Consider the following 20050-nt stretch of genomic DNA (forward strand, 5'->3'; position numbering starts at 1 on the left):
TCAATGAATATTTTGCTAGTCCTGTCAAATACATTTGCATTTGTATCTTGAAATTATTATCATAACATTTTTCAGTCATCGAAACAATGATGATCTGCCTTGTAAATGTAGAGCAGTTTTTGAATTTCAATCATATTATTTCCATAGCTTCCAAGTGGCGATTGGGCTATTATTGTCTACTTTTACAACCAGTTGAGTAATTACCACCATTTATTAATTTTCTTGTTACACTGATAATATTTTTACTTTATTTAGTAAGTTTTTTAATATCCCATCATATTTCGTAGTAAATATGTATGGAACACTGGTCCATTTCAATTCCATAAAAGTTCTAGTATTCTTTTTAATTTATTATTGTAATGACGGTCACAGTCTCAGTCATTATCGATGAATCGATTGTGAGCAAATTCATGTTATGTACCTTGAGAAATCCCAGTTACATTTTTTCATTTATCTTTTATTTTCCGTTGGTTACACAATACAATTTTTTTAATTGTGAAATATAAGATAAATAATCCAAATAAAATCGAAGCGCGCTAAAATGTTTAAACATTGCATTGCAGGAATGATGATTAGGAAACGGTAAATGACATCAGTGTTTCCTAACGCTTTTGATTCGGGTTTTACTTAAAATTTCGAATTTTGTATTTTTATTTATGGTAAAATATTAGTCATCGCAATTTTAGTTTTAAAATAAAAGTCGTTTTAATAATCTTTCTATAGTATATTATTATTATAAATAAATATTCTTGTGATTCTTTATTACACTCATCTAGCTTATTACTTATATTCATTTAGTGTTTGTTATTAATGTGCTTTTATTTTATTTACACTTGATCTGTGCTTTCTTTGTTTGGAATGTCAATTTATTTATATTTTACTTACAGTTTCTATCATCAGTGCCATTTTTTGAAAATTAAAATATATAATAGAAAACCAAGGAGAATCAAAACTATCGCCCTTTAATATAACACGCTAGTTTCTAGACGATTCCCTGCAAAAACCGTTTGGCTCGCATAACCAGGTCAGACGAGGTGTGTTTTATATAAAAACACCTTTGGGAATGGCGAAATGTCAGGCCACTTTCCAACTGTAAAAATCCCGCAGCAATAGGAAAAATGGTTGTTGCTCTTGTGGTTTATTTTACATATATTAGAAAATTCCAGCAAATATGGTAAATGTTTTGTTCAATGATTTTCACCATATTTATCCTTATGTAACTTCCTTTTCAAGTAATAATAATCGAAGTTTATTATCTCATAAGTTAAAAAAACAGGAACGAGTGTTTCTATTTCTATTATATCTTTTAAATTTCGAAGAAGTTATAATAACACAACTTTGTTCGATCTCTAGACATGAGTCTTGAGGGTGAGGAAGTTCTCATATATAAATAGTTATAGAATAACTTACATTATTTGTAATATTTTTTTAGAACTAGTGATATAGAATTTCACTCTAGATTTTGTCTCAGCATTCGAATGAGGAACTTCGTTTAATTTGAAGAAGTTTCTAGTTGGTGAACATCGAATTCCTGCAGGACATATACGTTAAGGTTAATTAAAGCGAGACAAGTTGCCCTGATATTTTAAAAATTTTAAACAGAAGATAACAGACAGTGGATAGCGGGCATGTTTGAAAATGTAAGAGGGCGAGTAATTGTGGGAATTGAAAGAAACAACCACTACTATAGCAAATATTCAACCAAGTAATTTTATTACATTACAACCTTTTACCACAAGTTAACAGGTCAATTAAAATGTCTCCGACCTACCTTAGTAAAACACATTTCTTTGGCAAAATTAGTTTTTTTATTCAACATAATTCCCTTCAACGCTGATACACTGATTATAGCAACCCTCCAACTTTTCGATACAACATTTGCAGCACGATTTGTCCTTTGCTTCCAAACAGGCCTCAGTTTCGGCAATTACATCTTCATTCGATGAAAATTTCTTCCCAGCGAGCATTCTTTTGAGATCTGAGAACAGGAAATAGTCGCTGTGGGCCAGATCTGGAGAATATGGTGGACGAGGAATCAATTTGAAGCCCTATTCATGGATTTTTGCCATCGTTTTCACTGACTTATGACACGGTGCATTGTTTTGGTGACGAAGCACATTCTTTTTCTTTTAATGCGGTCCGTCTTTTTCGTCCTTAAAACGGTCCAATAACGCTATGTAGTAGTCGCTGTTGATGGTCCTTCCTTTTTCAAAGTAGTCAATGAAAATTATTCCATGCGCATCCCAAAATTCAGACGCTGTAAGCTTGCCAGCCGACTGTTGCGTTTTCCCACGGTTTGGAGCCGGTTCATCGTGTGCAGTCCACTCTGATGACTGTCGATTGGACTTCGGAGTGAAATTATGGAGTCATGTTTCATCTATTATCACATATCTACGCAAAAACTCGATTTTATTATGCTTAGATATCTTCAAACATTGCTCCAAATCATCAACTCGTCGTTGTTTTTGGTCTAAAGTAAGCTCGCGGCACCCACTTTGCACAGAGCTTTCTCGTACCCAAATATTCGTGAATAATATGATATACACGTTCAGTTCATATCTTTGGAGTATCTACTATTTTATTCAATTTCAATTTACGTTAATTCGAAATCATTTTGTGGATTTTTTAAATTTTTCGTCGGTAACAACCTCTTTTTGGCGTCCATTGCGTTCACCGTCTTCGGTCCTCATTTCTTCACCTCTAAACTTAGCATACCAATCCTTGATGGTAACTCAACATCAAGCCAAATTCTTGCTTCAACCGTATTTTTCCCCTTCAATAAGCAACATTTTATCACCACGCAAAATTCCTTTTTATCAAATTTTTTCACAATAACAAAAGTTGCTTCACTCAAAATGATATAATTCATAAACTAATGACCCGACAGCTGTCAAATTTATACTCGCATCTTTTGAGGGTTAGGACTAACTAAAAACATATGGATTTAATTCTAATAGCGCCATCTATGTGTTCAGGGACTTTTCTGTACTCGTCATACTTCACTCATTCTGGTACTTCAGCGAAAACACATGACCTTCTTGAACACGATATCGTATTATACTGAAAATCAAAAAACTGATATGATTTGTATGTAGTTCGATACACTTTCGATGTTCTCTCTCAAAATAGTGTGATCGTTGAAACCTCGATTTTGTTGAACTGATTGTTCTGGTCGTATCATCCATTGTTAAGCCAGAACTGACTAGACCATGTGGCCATATCTAATTTATTATTGATCTTTTATTGGTGTACTTATTCTCCTTCTAAGTCTTTTCATGTATTCTTTTATGTTTGGTGTTTGAAAGCGTCTGAAACATCTTCTTGTACGGTTTGAATATAACTTTAATGTTTTATTTTTTTAAGCACTCTTCTTAATTCGGAATTAAAACGATCATACTCCTGCTTTACCTTCTTCTGTCTCCCTTTTTATAGCATTATAATATGATTAGACCGAAGTGAAAAGTCCTAAGGTATCATTGACGGAGATGGTTAAAATTAAGATTACCTGAAAACTGATAAAATGTCTCTGGAATTGGTTGGGATAGTTTACATATTAGTTTAAAAAAATCAGAATTTTATATTTAAATGGATTAGTATCGGATTGTTAATACATTCAGTCATAAAGATATACTCGATTTCCAGTTTGGATGTCGAAATAACCACTTCACTATCGACCAAGATATATTTTCGAAATGTAGGGTCTAGCATGAACGGATATTCTCAACACAGAAAGCTATTTTGGCTGGTGTTCCATAGTATAGTATCTTGGGACCATACCTGTATCTACTCTATACTGCTGATATGCCTAAAGCTGTAGAAAAAGTACAGGTAGTGGTCAACAAGATCTACAAATGAACTAGAGACTGCAAAAGACATCCTAATAGCTCCAATGTCCATGTTACTTTTATTACCTAATTATGTCACGATGAATACCCGAGTCTTCAAGCAAAATCAGCTAAATACCTGGGCATACATCTCGATGGTATGTTAAATTGTAAACATCATGTCATATAAAATGCAGAGCAGAGTAGACTCAGAGTCAGTCATGCTGTACAAGTCAGTATAGTACAGTTGTACTGGTTAGTCGAAAAATACTCTTAACTTAACCTAAAATCAAAGAGATTGGGTTCATCAGTTAATTCATAAAGCAATTTAGACCTATGGGGTTGCATTAAACCATCAAAACAAACGGGTAATCTAACACACCCAAAACAAAATCCTACGATTAATTACTCGACGTCAAATGAATATACGAAGTGATCCAAGATTTCGCCTTAAAACATGAACTAAGGTTTGTTAAATAACAGCACCGTGGAAGCAATACAGCTACTGGACTACAGGAAATGAGATGAAAAATGAAAAGATTGAAGGGAACCAAACCACACGAACTTGTTTAGTGTATAAGTGTATTCTAAACTATAGCTTAAGTAGTTTAGTTTTATTTTAATTTGGGAAAAAATATACTGATGTAATAGTCCCGTACTCGCCTTGCTTGTGTATTAATGCAAGTACAAAAGAGCAGTAGTTATAAATTAATTTGTAAATTAAGATTGTTCTAAGCATATCTAAACTAAGATGTAATTTATTTTTAAAAAATTGAGTCATATAACCCTCTAATTTCTTTACAAATGGTTAATCCTCGTTAAAAACTAATTTGTAGTATTCTTAGCTAATTTGTACAAAAAAATTGTTACACTGGAACACCTCACAGAGTGGTTTGATATAACTTTTTAATTGTTATTATGCTCGACTTCAGATATTAACTCGACTCGTCTTCATTCGCAATCATCTCTCGTCAACATAATATTACGTTAATATCACATTACATGTGAAGCCGCTACTAATAATAAAGATATAACATTTCTATGAAGGTACAAACACCATTTTATTTGCTGACTTATCTAATGAGATAGTAACGTAATCCGTTTTAGAGGATATTTAAATCATTGAATTTATTCGAGTCGCATCCTCCGACAGTGTGCTTTCTTGTCGTGATAACAGCAGGTAAGCAAAATACTACCTAACATATGTTGTAATATATTTGGTTAAAGTTGTGTAACTACTGTAAAATCTAGTTAATATTAGTGAATATGTGAATATAGAATAAATATGTGTAGTAATGTTAATGTTGAATGAATAAATATTAAATATAATATGAAATAATTCACGAGTATCAAACTTATTTGAATATTACATCATGTTCCTATTTGAATATTACATCATGTAGTCCTAGAAACTAAACAATCTGCCCTGTAGACAATAATCCTAGATCTAGATGAAGTCTTTGTTCTACAAATCAGATGGATTTATACATTTTAGTTGACGCCCTTCAATGTCGCACGTACTAAATAGCAAAGGCCAACTGGTATACTGACATTATTTCAGAGCAGTTAACACTAACTCGTTAGCATATACTTGTGATGGGTTTCAGAAGAATGTTGTAGTGAACCACTTCATTTAAGTTACTATCATCAATCCAGAGTTTAATTTCATATAGCTAAATGACACTAAGAATTGGCAGCACTAAAAAAAAGCAGCTTGTAACCCTCTTAAATCTTTATAATCCCAACCCTCTGATTTTTTATTATTTTTTTCAAAAATTTTGTGGCAACTTTCTCTTTGGTAATCATTTACTCATATGTGCTGAAGCTCTTTCCTTAGAACATTTATGAGGAACATAGTTTTCATCGACTTGTGATTGAAATTACAGACTATGATAAAATTTTACACGTACTTTGATATAAATTTGATATCAGTCAATATAATTAGCTTAGTTTAAAGCAAGCTGTTTATATTTGCTGAAATAATTGCTATAACTTATTACGTTCAAAATAACAGTTTAATTTTGAATGATGACTCGATTGTAAAGAATGGAAGATTTAAATTTTATTTACCCTGTCAATCTTTATCATTTATTTAACCATCGCAATCTCTTAAATACAATAAATATTTTATATTATCGTTAAACAGAAATAATTTAGGATTATTATTTGTTGAAACTTGAGTGCAAGAAATTTTAACATTCAACAGATTTGACCCAATATTTAGAGATTTAGAAAATTGATCACAAAAAGACCTAATAGTTGCCAAGATAACATAAATGCAGTTAAAATTATTTTTCTATTTATCAATCAAAATGTTGTTCTTTTTACTCTATTACTTTAATACAAAAATGCTTGAAGAATACAGTTCCAAAATGCTTCTATATTAATGTGCAATATATTTTTATTTACTATCATACTAAAATGAAACATAAAACCGTATAACTTATAATAATCTATGTAAACTTCAATTCAACACAAATATCTTTAAGGTCGCGGCTAGGACGTCATAGTCAGATCGTTAAAAATCAGTCGAATGAAACTAGTAGGACCGAAAATAGGGAATGAAAGTGCTCTAATAAAACAGTATACCGAAAATAGCGACTGAAAGTAGTCGACAGACACCGTCGATGGTTTTTCAATAATCGCGAAACAATGTTGAAGTCGAACAGAAGAAATATGTGTGTTAGATATTAAAAAAATAAATTTTTATTTAAAATACTTGTACGCAGAGGTCTTCCAGTAGCATGGATCCGTGTGTATTAAGAAAATCAATCTACCAGGGTCAAATCGTACAATTTTAATGGTCATGTACTACTACTGTATCTATATCGTTGAGTCTGAGCTAAAAAAATCGTTTTTTTGCACTTTTTATAGGCGCATTTCTATCTAAGGAAACTCCCTGAGTTGGCATTATTTTACGTATAGCCAAAAAATTATGCTGCATCGATCTGATCTAGAAATCAGAGGCGCTATGTCTGGCGAGTACACTGGGTATAGCAACATTTTTTATTCCTTATAATGTTCCTCTTCCTTGCGTTTTGCAATGTGTTGCCCAATGTTGTTATGCAAGATGCTCTTGACGCGGCGATAATAATTTTTTTGTCTGTCAGGCCAGAAATCCGCGATTTGTTATGCTTCGAATTGGAAATTTCTTATAGTTCTTTCCCATTTAATGTTAGCTGGTGTCAATAAATAGTTAATTTATCAACTAGCAAACTGTCTCAGACTTCTTCGGTATCTTTCTTCTCTTCTTTGTATCCGACAATCAGAGGGCGCTATGTCTGGTGAATACGCCGTATGCAGCAGAATTTCTTTTTCCTTGCAATGTTCTTCTTCATTGCATCTTGCCGATCCTTTTTATGCGAGAAGATGTTCGATATTGCTGGTCTTTTTGGTAGATTGCGTCAGTAAATATTTTTAGTGACACTTTTATCACATTTTAGCAGCGCTTAATATAGTATATCTTGCTGATCGCACCATATGTATAGCAAGATTTTATCCTTAACCTCTCCACGAGTCTTTGCGCTTGAATTTATCGAATTAGATCAACCTTTCATCGCCTGACGTAATACGCCACCAAAAACGCTTCTTATTTTGTCTGTCAAACAATAAATCCGCGATGTTGAAACGCTTCGATATTTGGTAAATTCGTGTAGTGGCCATTTTCCCTACTTATGGACCTTTCTCATCGTATATTAACATCTGGAATTATCAACTGGTAAGCTGACCGAGAGTTTCTTGAGAGTTTGGCTTGTATTTTCGTGTCACAATTCGTTATTTTCGAACTTTTCTTGGTCGTCTCTGCCGTTCTTTCTTATTGATAACAAAATGACTATATTTAAATCGTTGAAACCGAAATCGACAATTGGTGGAGTACCAAAAGTATCTGCATATTGAAGAACTCAATAATATATATTTATTTAAATTTATTTATTAAGAAAATATACTGTAATACATCTAGTAGTATAACTAACAATTAATTTTAATCTGACTTAACAAATTCGCTGCCGATCTAGGATCAAATACTTACCCTAGAAGCCGACTATGTTTTTTCTCATTACAACAATAAAATATTCCTAATATCATTTTTCAACGTGTTTCCAGTATAGATTTTAATATTTTTTGACAAAAATATATTTTTTGTCACGTATCAGAGCGTAACAGTGAGCAAAAAAACGAGAAAATAAGTAAGAGCACACAAATGACGAACTAAATACAAGGGTTAGAAAGACCACCGCACATATAATGCGCTGGAGCGTAATTGGCGTCCAAGGAATGCTTCACATTACGCGCTAGTGCGTTATTGGCAGCGAACGTGTTAACCCACTAAAAAATAAGTACAATTAATGTATTTTTCACTGAACCATTTAGCGTTCAAACATTTTCAAGATCAGAATATTTATTCCGTTTGAGACATCTATTGACATTATCCACATTTACAGTCTGAACGCTTCCGTGTTGACGTGGTTCTGGACTTTTATTTGATGAGAATCGGCAAATCTTCTGATAGTGTCCGTAATCATAAAATTTTCTAGATCGCAATGAAGGTCACAAACGCGTACGTACCAAGGCGTATTCACAAGTCAATTCGGCACCTTGTTTTGGAACCTCTAAATTACTTGGACTGATATAAAATAAGCTTGTTGGTTAGGTTGAGAGCTGGGAGTTTCGGCCAAGAAACCGATTTATTTTCCTGAAAATGATGTTGAGTTTATCGCGCTTCTTTTTGATGTACTCCTTCCATCTGATCTTGGCGTCCAGGGTCATGTTAATTTATTATGTTGGCATATGGGCTTTGCGTAGCATTAATAAACACACTGTGGCGGGGTCTTCCTATTTCTGTTTTAAATGTGTTTAGATTTGGTTTCATTCAATTTGATTCGCCATTTTTTAGTCCAGATACCAACTTTATCAATAAAAGATTAGAGCCTTTGGGTTGAGCCCTCTACAGTGTCTGCTACTTGTAATATTGCTGTATCATCAAGAAAGGCATCAGTTATGCTATATATTGATGTGTGTCAATAATATTAAATAAAATAATTGCTATTTTATGTAGAACAATGTTAGAATCAACATCTTCAAAAACATCAGGATACTTTACATGTTCACCCATAGATATCTCTAATCAGCATATATGCAAACACAAAATATTTTTTCAAAACTCGCTTCACTACTACACTACTAAGATATTAATTTGCATTATTTGTTAAAACAATCTTTTTTTATAGGAACTATAGAGAAATGGAGTTACTTCTTCATATGATATTGTATTTAACAATTTATCAAGGAGTAACAGGATTGGATGAATATGCAGAGAACAACGCCACAACTGTAACACCATCCAGCAACCAACACGACTATATTGTCAGTTTGAATTCTACCATTTCCGAAGATGCTGTTCCCAAGTATCTAATTGACGCAATGTACAGTGATCCAAATTTCAAGAACGCATCTAAGGATATTCTCGATTTTTTTAAATTCAACACATCAACACTGAACGATACTTTGGATATTCTTCAAGCACTGAACTTGTCATCTGACGTGATCTTCAGTATAAATGCATTGAACTATACCTTAAATGTTACACAGACAAGTTTCAACACGTTCTATGAGAATCTTAGGATTAATCTGATCTCTCAAGCCAGTATCATGAAACAGGCATTAACAGCCCTTCAAATAGATACCGTCGCTTTCTCCGAAGCGTTGGCTTACGGTGACGCCTTCGAGGAGTTTGCCAAAGGAAATTTCTCTAAAGACAACATAAAAAATACAGTCGAAATATTAAATATAACCACCGATCGTTTATTTGAAGAAATAAGGTCATTCTTCTACGATAAACTTATGTTGAAAGAAGATTTGGTGGGTTTACTTCGAGATTTGTTAATAAACGAGACCCAAGCTCTGACGATATGGCAAAAACGCCATGTATATTGGACGGCTCTGGACGTCTACAATACTCCAACATTCAAAGCAGTATTGGATAAAGCTACGACAGAAATATATAGCAGACAAATTCTAGGTGTTCTAGTGAAATTCCAAGAGGTTTTTCTCTCTGTTAATAAAGTGAGCTATGATTTCTTAAAACCTTATTTGGAATTGATAATTTTAAATGCTGTGTCACTCGATGGTAAACAAACATACACCGTTAATACAACCAATAATAGTATAGTTTTTCCCAATATCATCTTGTTAAAACAGAATGTGTCGTCCAACTCCTCATCCAACGATAATGGAACAGTATCCAGTATTCTTACCGGATATTCTAAAACATCTCTTTTAAATTGCTCATATGTAACCATAACAAATTCCAGCATAGATTCAGTTGATATTCCTATAGCTATATACAACGACAGCGTATATCTGATACCTGTCAACTCTTCCACCAATGTTATCGAAGGCAGTGCGCTTATTTGCAATGGCTCATTGTACGGTCTAGCACGAGAAGCCGCAGATGGAAATATCATCATAGACTCGTTTTTTGTTGACGACGTTCCCTCCACTAGTACACCAAAAACCTCCACTAATGTGACAAACGTTACCGAGAGCTCACCTCCTTCGACAACTCAAAGTCAGGACAAAGATAACAAGTCTGGTGTTTCGATGTTGATGAGCACTTTCATGTTAATATCATTTAGTTGTTCAATATTGTTAGGGACTTATATATAGTTGAGTATTAATATTTATTACTAGATAATTGTGGATTATAGTAAAAGAGAATGAGTAATTGGTAAAGAATAATTGTTTATTATTTAATTTATAAAATATATTGTTTCGTATGTGTTATATAATTGTTTTTCATTGTTTCCTTAAAGAAAATCCTTTTGTCTGCAAAAATAAGTTTTAACTTAATATTTAACCAATAAAAAATTTGAAAACCGAAGATATTCTTATGAAATTATATGCAATTTTTAAGCCGGGATGGCAGTTTTAAAAACAGGTTGATAAAATAATGTGGGGACAAAAAATTCAATATTAGTTAACAGTTAGAATACTAGAAGGTTATTTTCAACGTCACTGTTATCGTTATGTAAATATGTCACTGTTGATGCAAAATAATAGACCTAAATGTCGATTATGTACATAAACAGATAAGAGACATAATGTTAAGCATCATTCCTTGTACAGAGCACAGAATTTTGTTTTCACTGTCCTTGAAAACAAGATCACGTGATTTTTGTACTTATTTACATCAAATTATTTATTTCCAAGAAATTTTAAGATAGATCTGCAAACAAATAAATTGCTTTCGTCATGAAATGATGATCTACTAACAATAACAGAAATTAATGGGGGTATGCAGTTTGGATATACTGGATATAATTGTCTTTTATTGATTAATAATTGACTGTGGGACTTTTTGGGGTCGATTTTTCCATAATTAATTATAACTTTGAAATAAATGTAATATACAGTGGGTGGTCAAATTAATAGGAACAATATTGAGATTATTTAATTTTCTTGTTTAATTGGATTTCTGTAACAAATTATTAGGTGGTGTCTTATTTATTTTTCATTTTTTCTGAAATATATTGCATATTGAAATATATTCATTTTAGTAATTTTAATATCATTGAAAAATATTAAAATTAATTTTAACATCTAGTGAAACCACACTTTGCTTTAATAAGAGCTTCAATGAATGGAGGTGTAACGACCTTGAGGTATGTCGAATTTTACATCGTGGATGGATCCGCGGTGGATCCCAGACGTTGAACACGGGCGGGGTGCCAGCAGCGCCAACTAGTACACGATAACGAATAGCTAGCAACCCCGAGACGTGCGATGAGCACTTTCATGTTAATATCATTTAGTTGTTCAATATTGTTAGGGACTTATATATAGTTGAGTATTAATATTTATTACTAGATAATTGTGGATTATAGTAAAATAGAATGAGTAATTGGTAAAGAATAATTGTTTATTATTTAATGTATAAAATATATTGTTTCGTATGTGTTATATAATTGTTTTTCATTGTTTCCTTAGAGAAAAGCCTTTTGTCTGCAAAAATAAGTTTTAACTTAATATTTAACCAATAAAAAATTTGAAAACCTTATTTAATTAAGAATATTAAAAGATATTCTTATGAAATTATATGCAATTTCTAAGCCGGGATGGCAGTTTTAAAAACAGGTTGATAAAATCATTCAGTTAGAACACTAGAAGGTTATTTTCAACGTCACTGTTATCGTTATGTAAATATGTCATTGTTGATGCAAAATAATAGACCTAAATGTCGATTATGTACATAAACAGATAAGAGACATAATGTTAAGCATCATTCCTTGTACAGAGCACAGAATTTTGTTTTCACTGTCCTTGAAAACAAGATCACGTGATTTTTGTACTTATTTACATCAAATTATTTATTTCCAAGAAATTTTAAGATAGATCTGCAAACAAATAAATTTCTTTCGACATGAAATGATGATTTACTAACAATAACAGAAATTAATGGGAGTATGCAGTTTGGATATACTGGATGTAATTGACTTTTATTAATTAATGATTGACTGTGGGTCTTTTTGGAGTCGATTTTTCCATAATTAATTATAACTTTTAACTAAATGTAATATACAGGGGGTGGTCAAATTATTAGGAACAATATTGAGATTATTTAATTTTCTAGTTTAATTGGATTTCTGTAATAAATTATTAGGTGGTGTCTTATTAATTTTACATTTTTTCTGAAATATAATGCATATTTAAATATATCCATTTTAGTAATTTTAATATCATTGAAAAATATTTAAATTAATTTTAACATTTAGTGAAACCACCCTTTGCTTTAATAAGAGCTTCTATGCATGGGGTGTAACGACCTTGAGTTATGTCGAATTTTACATCGTGGAATAACGGTCCACGGTGGATCCCAGACGTTGAACAGGGGCGGGGTGCCAGCAGCGCCAACTAGTACACGATAACGAATAGCTGGCAACCCCGAGACGTTTATCTGGAAGACTATTGAAGGGTATTTTGGATTCAGTAACCGACCATAGTTGATTTAAGACATGCCACCATCGACTGCCCAAGCCTCGCCTTCAGGTAACACCGCTGCCATCCAGCTTATCTATTTTTGTATTTTCTACATTTTTTTATATTACCGATAAACAACGGTCACATAATGTAAACACCACTGTTTCATTTCCTTTTACCTCCATTCACTGAGCCATATAAACAAACCCTAAAGTGGTGACCCCAACGTGATATTTCGTTAAATTTGGTCGGACTCGTTCTTTTATACAAAATTTTCTATATTTTTAATATGATTTTTATTCCAATTTTACTTTTGTTCCTTCAGCATTACATTTTTTCAAACATTTGTTTTTTGGGCAGCTTCGGTCGAAAACTGTCGTTATTGGTTTTCTCACGATTACTGTAACGTATGTGGCTACAGATTAGTCACAGAGAAGCCCCAGAAGCTAGGTACCGATTGCAGTTACCGTAGACTTGTCATGTCTTCGTCGAGGTACCAGAATCGCCAACGTCTCGTCTTTGAATAAAATAAGCTACCACGTCGTCGAATCACCAATCCTCCCACAACGTCGATTACGGGAGCCCTGATCGAAAAATAGCTCGTTTTTAACGTCGTTTATAGACTACGTTCAAGTGCCAAAGCAACGATGAAGCAACGGTATCTATAGGACCGAAAGATATCACAACCGCACCAACCAATATTCACACATCAATATATTCCGTTAGGTCAGCCGTATAAATCAGTTTTGATTTATCAAATCTATAGGTTTCAAAACTCTTTTCATGCAGAATATTTTTTTGGTACATCAGTATTTTGTATTTGATTTTGTAATATAAAAAAATTATTCGCTTTTATAGTTATTGCGACGTTATGACGTCATACATTTGGATGACGTGAATTCACTAACCTTTTAGAGAGACTATAAGCAATCTCTTAACTGAAGGAAATTATGTTTATGTACATTTTTGCCTTGACAGTAAAACCCTTGGCGACATTAATACAACGGTGGTTCAATTTTCCTTTCTGACCCATTAGGTAAGCTCATCCCCTTTAATGTCCCCGAAATAAAACGATCCTTTAGTTAACTGCAGTTATCTTGCCTCAAACGATGCCAGCCAACACATTGTAGACGTGACATCATTGTTAACAGCGTACGCAACCGTGGAGAGCGAAATATTACCGATTTAATCGCAGCCTGGCACTTAAATTTATGTGACGCCCATCTTAAACACTTTATTTGTACGAATATAGGCTTTATATCTCTTTTTTTATATGGAATATCGTTAAATTATAATTTTTATAGGGAGATTTCACAATATAAATGAAAGATTAGTACTATCCTAATAGAAGGTTAGAACTACGTACTATGGAGCATAAGAATCAAGTCAAAAAATCTAGCAAAATACATAATCATTACAGAAAGTATTGAGAAGATACAAATAATTTGTAGAAAAATTGTATATAGGCAACGCAATATACAAGCGGAGACTTACTAAATCAATTATTTTTGCTAATTTATATTTTCAACTCATTATTGCTTGGAGAATGGTCAATAACATTGGTAATTATAATTAATTAAATCACTATTATTGGTTTAAAAGCAACGCAATTATAGGGCGCTTTAAAATACAAAGTAACATCCGAATACAGGCAACTTACAATAAAGTTAAGAACTAATAACACAAATTAGGTATAACTCAAATGTTTTAATTTCATAGTTCATATGGTTAATCCACTTCTAGCTTGTGGGTTTTCACACAATAATTGAGTAAAAATCAAGGACCACGTGGTATTCTTTATTTACAAAAACTGGTCCGACATGACACGAGTGGTACTTCGTCCTACAGCGGGAAAATAAGAAAGAGATGAAACAGAGTTTCCAAGAGTCGTAATTTGAATTCATACCTGGCCGAATGCGATGGTGTCAATTACACCAGTTGATAATCGGGCAGTGTAAAGCATAAGAAGAAGAAATACCCTTCCGTGTTATCGGTTTTATTTTTGACGTTATACGGTATGGCTGGTTGTCTAAGCCGCCCCCAGCTATGTTTTATGGTGGCCTCTATCGGAGTTAGGCAGTAGCATTATATGGTTTTAGTCACCATTATTCGTATTGAAGATTCCTCCACTAATCTCTTGTCCTCCTATTCTGCACTAGATGGCGGCTCTCTCAAAATTCAATCGATTACCTGACTCCAATAAAAAAAACTCTGATTAAATCAATAAATTTATTATAATTCAATACAGAAATTAGAATTCAGTAGTTTATTTAAAGGCAAATATAATAGGGATGCTTAAGAATTTTAATATTTGCAAGCTTCCACTTGTCCAATTTTTCGTTAAGCACGTTTTTGTCTCTGTCGGTGGCAAAGGAATAACTCAGAGTGTTCTTCGATATTTTCCACAGTTCTTCTTTGTTTAAGCTAAAAGTTTGTTGAACAATGCGAAACTCGTTTGATAACGTTGTATCAAAAACTCCTTTATCATCAGTCTAGAAGAAATATAAATAGCATAAATAAGCAGGATTTTTTGTAAAACTATACAAAATACTGACAGATAAGCAAAATGGCATGTTAGCTTTCATCCATTCTCGGACGTGATGCTCTTGGTATGATTTAGAAGTTAAACATACAACGTTTGATGTTAAACAGAATTCTAGAAATGATTAAAAAGTTATATTACAATCTACGAAATACTTTCAATACATAACTGTATAATGAAATCGCAAAGAGTTTATCATCGAACATGAATATACACTTACAAAAAACGCTTAAATACAGTCTAACCTCAGTATGCCTCGGGGAGCATATATAGAGTGAAGCTAGAGTGAAGTTTATCACATAATCAAGATGGCAAGATGACATGATTAGGTACTATATTGTCATATATATATATATATATATATATATATATATATATATATAAATCTAGAATATTCGAAGTATGACTGCTATTATTTTTTATCGATTTTGTTCACAGCTTTGGAGGATATTCACATTATTAAAGCCTTATATGCGTTTTATATTTAAAAAAAAGGAAACGCTAGATATACCTTAGATTCAGATATTGCTTCTATATATATATATATCTATATATATATATATATATATATATATATATATATATATATATATATATATATATATATATATATATATATATATATATATAAATCTAGAATATTCGAAGTATGACTGCTATTACTTTTTATCGATTTTGTTCACAGCTTTGGAGGATATTCACATTATTAAAGCCTTATATGCGTTTTATATTTAAAAAAAGGAAACGCTAGATATACCTTAGATTCAGATATTGCTTCCCTATAGTATACTAGGTGTGTCGGTAATTCCTTTCCGTTTTATTAAAATTTATTTCTTTGAAGTATTGGCCTTTTGATTTTACCCATTTTGTCCATTTCTCAGGTAATTTATAGATACAATTCCAAAAGTGAGTGAGTTGAGCTAAAAAAGTGCCACTCACCAAGCGAAAGGTGGTAGTCAGATGGAGCCAGGTCTGGAGAGTAAATTGAGCGCGATGAAACTTTCCATCTAAGTGATATAAACACCTGTATGGTCATCTCGAAAAAATACCTTATCATATCTTTGAGCGATCAGTATCAGGTCGAATTTCCGCTTAGGATTCTTGAAATATTAAATGATTTAAGAAATAAAATTTTCGCTAACTTTCGACAATGATCGTTACTATTTGAATTGCCTGGCATTCAATTTATGTAGTATCCATATACCTCCTGCAATTCCATATCTTTTCGGCTTTAAAGATGATCACATTTGAATTTTTGAAAAATTGTTTCACATATTCTTCGGACCATGTCCACCGTAAGTCTCCAGCAAACGGGTTCCAGCGACCTTTTTCTTTCGGTTTTTGGGTACGAAACTCGGCTTTTTCAAAAAATTATAAATCTATAAAGCTGTCGTTTTAACGGAACGTAACTTATGTACATTTAAATTTATCAAGCGGAGTAAGATGACTTTATATCAAATGATAACATTGCATACTTATGGGTAGTGGAATGTGTTAACGACCGTTACAAATACCGGAATGCAATTACCGACACACTTGGTATATGAAAGTAGACAAAACGGAAACGATTTTAATATAATTACCTACTGGGATTTGTAGTTTTGTATAGAGCTCCCATAGTTCGGCACTTCCCTGGAAATCTGGGTGAATAAATGTAGCGTGTCCCAATCGGTCAGGTTTAAAATCGAACATTTCCATCACTTCCGCATCGTTTTTAATTTCGGCACAATGCATAGCTGTAAATCAAATAATTATTATTGATTAAAGTGGATTTACTACTGTTCCACTATAAAGTTTGGCAGGCAGAACAAGAAAATGTATTAAAATATTTAAAGTTGTTATTGGACAGAGCAGATCAGTAATTGAAAACCGATCTTAAGTTCTTCAAGTGATTTTCGGAGCACCATTAAATCATTAACGGTCAATACAAAGATATACACTTTTCAAGCTATTTTATGTTTCATAAAAGTATCACTAAAATTTCCTAAAGTTTACGCAAATATGTTTCAATGAAAATAACGTATATATAAAAGTACTATAACATATTCCCTCTGGTTTTTCACACCTCAAAACCTTTTTGCGGAACACAGTTTTCATAAAACGAACCAGTAATAGCTGGTATAGAGGGGTATCTTGTAAGCAGTTGTGTATATTGAAGTTGAAGGAAATTATACCAAAACATAAAGCCATTTTTACAATTAATAATCTGTTTCTTATTTCTATCTCCCACAATTTTGGTTTTATTTATGCAAAAATATTGAACGAACTAATATATAGTCTATTGAAAACAGTAGTGACCCACGTCATCAATATGTCCCCGTCGGAAGTCGTAAATTCGTTTTACAGTCAGACAATATTTTCCTTCTCATTTTATTATATTTAAAAAGAGATAGAATGCTGTTTGAGAAGTTTGAACATGAAACCGAATGAGCCTGCAAAAATTGACAAACGTTATTTTAACGCTGTTTACATTGAAAGTATGTTTTATGGGTTGCAGCTGCATTGCATATTAGTACGGGCATAGTCACTAAAATATCTCAAAAAATAAAAAACAACATAACCTTAAATTCACCAAAAAGAAACCGTGTTTGTGCGAAGCAGGTGTATAAGAACAGTAAATAGTTTTTTTTCACTTCCAACAACATTTAATACAATTATATAAGAGAAAACTGTTTCCATAAAAAGCCAAAAGATATGCAACTATTTGAGGGAAGTACAACATCCCCTCATACACTGTTGGGTAGTACAGTATTTAAGTGGTGTAAAGATTACCCACGAATGGATGAAACATGGCTCCATAATTTCACTCCGAGGTCCAATCGTGAGTCATCCGAGTAGACTGCACACGATGAACCGGCTCCAAACCGTGGAAAAACGGAATAGTCGGCTGGCAAGGTCACAGTGTCAGAATTTTGGGATGCCCATGGAATAATTTTCATTGACTACCTTAAAAAAGGAAGGACCATCAACAGCGACTATTATATAGCGTTATTGGTCCGTTTGAAAGACGAAAATGTCAGTGAAAGCGAATGCAAAAAATCCATGAATTGGACTTTGAATTGCTTCCTCATCCACCGTATTCTCCAGATCTGGCCACCAGCGACTATTTTCTGTTCTAAGATCTCAAAAAAGAATGCTCGCTGAGAAGAAATTCTCGTCGAATGAAGAAGTCATCGCCGAAACTGAGACGTATTTTGAAGCAGGGGACAAACCGTACTAAAAAAATGATATCGAAAAGTTGGAGGATCGCTATAACCAGTGTATCACCGCTGAAGGCGATTATGTTGAATAAAAAAACTAATTTTAACAAAAATATGTGTTTTACTATGATAGGCCGGGGTCTTTTCAATTGACCTGTTATGTCATATTTGCTCTGTTTTAATGCAATATAAATATGTAAAATTTTAGTTCTAACTAGATTTACCGACAAATAGTTCATTCCTACGCGCTTTTTCAAAAATATCTCGAAAAAACGCCCCTTTGGTTGGATCCCCGCTAAGGTCAATCCCCCTGACCACATCTGGATATAGTTTCTTGTACTTAATTATAGTTTTTAATGTTTCAACTTGTTGGTCATACGTGTGCCGTCTGTCGATTGATAATATCAGTTTCACCATTATATCGGAGGATTCACTGTCCAGCAGTGCTTTGATGACCGTTTCAACATACTCGTCTTCGGTCATATCCGCTTCTTTACGGGGGGTGGTTCTGAGTTCTAGATAGATGACATTATCACTGGCGAATTCCTCAATAACTTTTACGGTACTTTCATATAGATTTTGTTTGGTGCTGGTGGCTTGATGTGCTATTTTAAATATATCGAATACCTGGTCCAAAGTGGTTTGTTTTGCCTGGTTGTACTCTAATATATCGTTGTCGGCACAGCCGAATTTTTTCAACGTTTCACGACTCAACGATCCATTTAAATGCGCATGTAGTTCCTGAAAATATGTATTTAATCAATAACTCCCACGGAATTACCAGTATTGTTATACAATATCAGTAATGAAACTTGAATATTTTTATTATTTATAATACTTTTGAGATGATGGAATTTATTTAGAGGTTAGATTATATTAGTATAAACACAATAAATATAAATAAAACGTTCCAATTACTTTCACTTACGATTTTAGGAAGTTTTGAACAAAATGTTTCCATTGCACTTTATTTTATCTCTGTTTTTGTTAGTAAATAGCTACAATTACAACATATGATGATGCACCAGAAGACACGTGAGTTGCTCAAGATGTATGTAGAGTTGCTGAACCACTTTGTACGATAAATAGAATGGTTAGACTCCTGTTTGATTAACGTTGATAATGCCTCATTTAATTTGCGTTTGTTAGTTATTGATAACGTGTTATTTTTCATAGGGTTTAATATTTTCTTTATTTAAAGCATTTTAAAAAACTTTTTGAGCTAGAATTATATTTAAATTTTTCGCTTAATATCAAAAATAGAGAGGTAAAACTGTAATTTGTATATAACTTCTGCTTCATGAATTTCGAGTTATTTTGTGCATTCTGTGTATATGTACGAGTATACTGTATATAATTTTATGTAAGGGGTAGACAAAATCATATGATATTTAATTGTTAATAAGGTGTCAAGCCAACATTTTTTTTAATATAGACTGTTTGAATAGTTTCCAATCAAATGCGGCCCTATTCTTGTACCAAACTTCCGCCATGATGTTGTTGAATGA

At 32.8% G+C, this 20050-nt stretch overlaps 2 protein-coding genes across 5 annotated transcripts; one reads left to right on the forward strand and one right to left on the reverse strand.

The window, feature by feature from the left end:
* Window positions 1–4864: 4864 nt before the first annotated feature.
* On the forward strand, window positions 4865–10612 carry LOC143200548 (uncharacterized). The gene is made up of 2 exons (XM_076410994.1): window positions 4865–5004; window positions 9053–10612. Exon 2 carries the CDS (start codon window positions 9066–9068, stop codon window positions 10488–10490), a length of 1425 nt encoding a protein of 474 aa, XP_076267109.1. The 5' UTR covers window positions 4865–5004; window positions 9053–9065; the 3' UTR covers window positions 10491–10612.
* A 4403-nt stretch (window positions 10613–15015) lies between these two features.
* Window positions 15016–19601, reverse strand: Ada (adenosine deaminase-like protein). 4 transcript variants are annotated; one of them, XM_076410995.1, is made up of 5 exons: window positions 19471–19601; window positions 18767–19283; window positions 16926–17078; window positions 15356–15456; window positions 15016–15292 (listed from the first exon to the last, which is right to left on the reverse strand). In XM_076410995.1, the coding sequence occupies exons 1-5, from the start codon at window positions 19501–19503 to the stop codon at window positions 15071–15073; spliced, it is 1026 nt and encodes a 341-aa protein (XP_076267110.1). In that variant the 5' UTR covers window positions 19504–19601; the 3' UTR covers window positions 15016–15070. The 4 variants fall into 4 exon arrangements, with proteins under 4 accessions (XP_076267110.1, XP_076267111.1, XP_076267113.1 ...); XM_076410998.1 differs by lacking the exons at window positions 15016–15292; window positions 15356–15456 and adding exons at window positions 16332–16442; window positions 16504–16700; XM_076410996.1 differs by lacking the exon at window positions 15356–15456 and having other exon boundaries at window positions 16930–17078.
* Between the last annotated feature and the right edge of the window lie 449 nt (window positions 19602–20050).

Source organism: Rhynchophorus ferrugineus, unplaced genomic scaffold, assembly GCF_030347505.1.
Source record: "Rhynchophorus ferrugineus isolate W39M unplaced genomic scaffold, kcgeb_rfMv2 rfM8, whole genome shotgun sequence".
NCBI classification, from domain to species: domain Eukaryota; kingdom Metazoa; phylum Arthropoda; class Insecta; order Coleoptera; family Curculionidae; genus Rhynchophorus; species Rhynchophorus ferrugineus.

Excerpts from the sequence above, each read along its gene's own strand:
- LOC143200548 (XM_076410994.1), top strand. The coding sequence starts at position 9,066 with ATGGAGTTACTTCTTCATATGATATTGTATTTAACAATTTATCAAGGA.
- Ada (XM_076410995.1), bottom strand. The coding sequence starts at position 19,503 with ATGGAAACATTTTGTTCAAAACTTCCTAAAATC. Across the intron at positions 15,457-16,925 it reads AAAACTACAAATCCCAGTAG|AATTCTGTTTAACATCAAAC; the intron begins GTAATTATATTA and ends AATCATTTCTAG. Across the intron at positions 15,293-15,355 it reads ACATGCCATTTTGCTTATCT|ACTGATGATAAAGGAGTTTT; the intron begins GTCAGTATTTTG and ends TATTTCTTCTAG.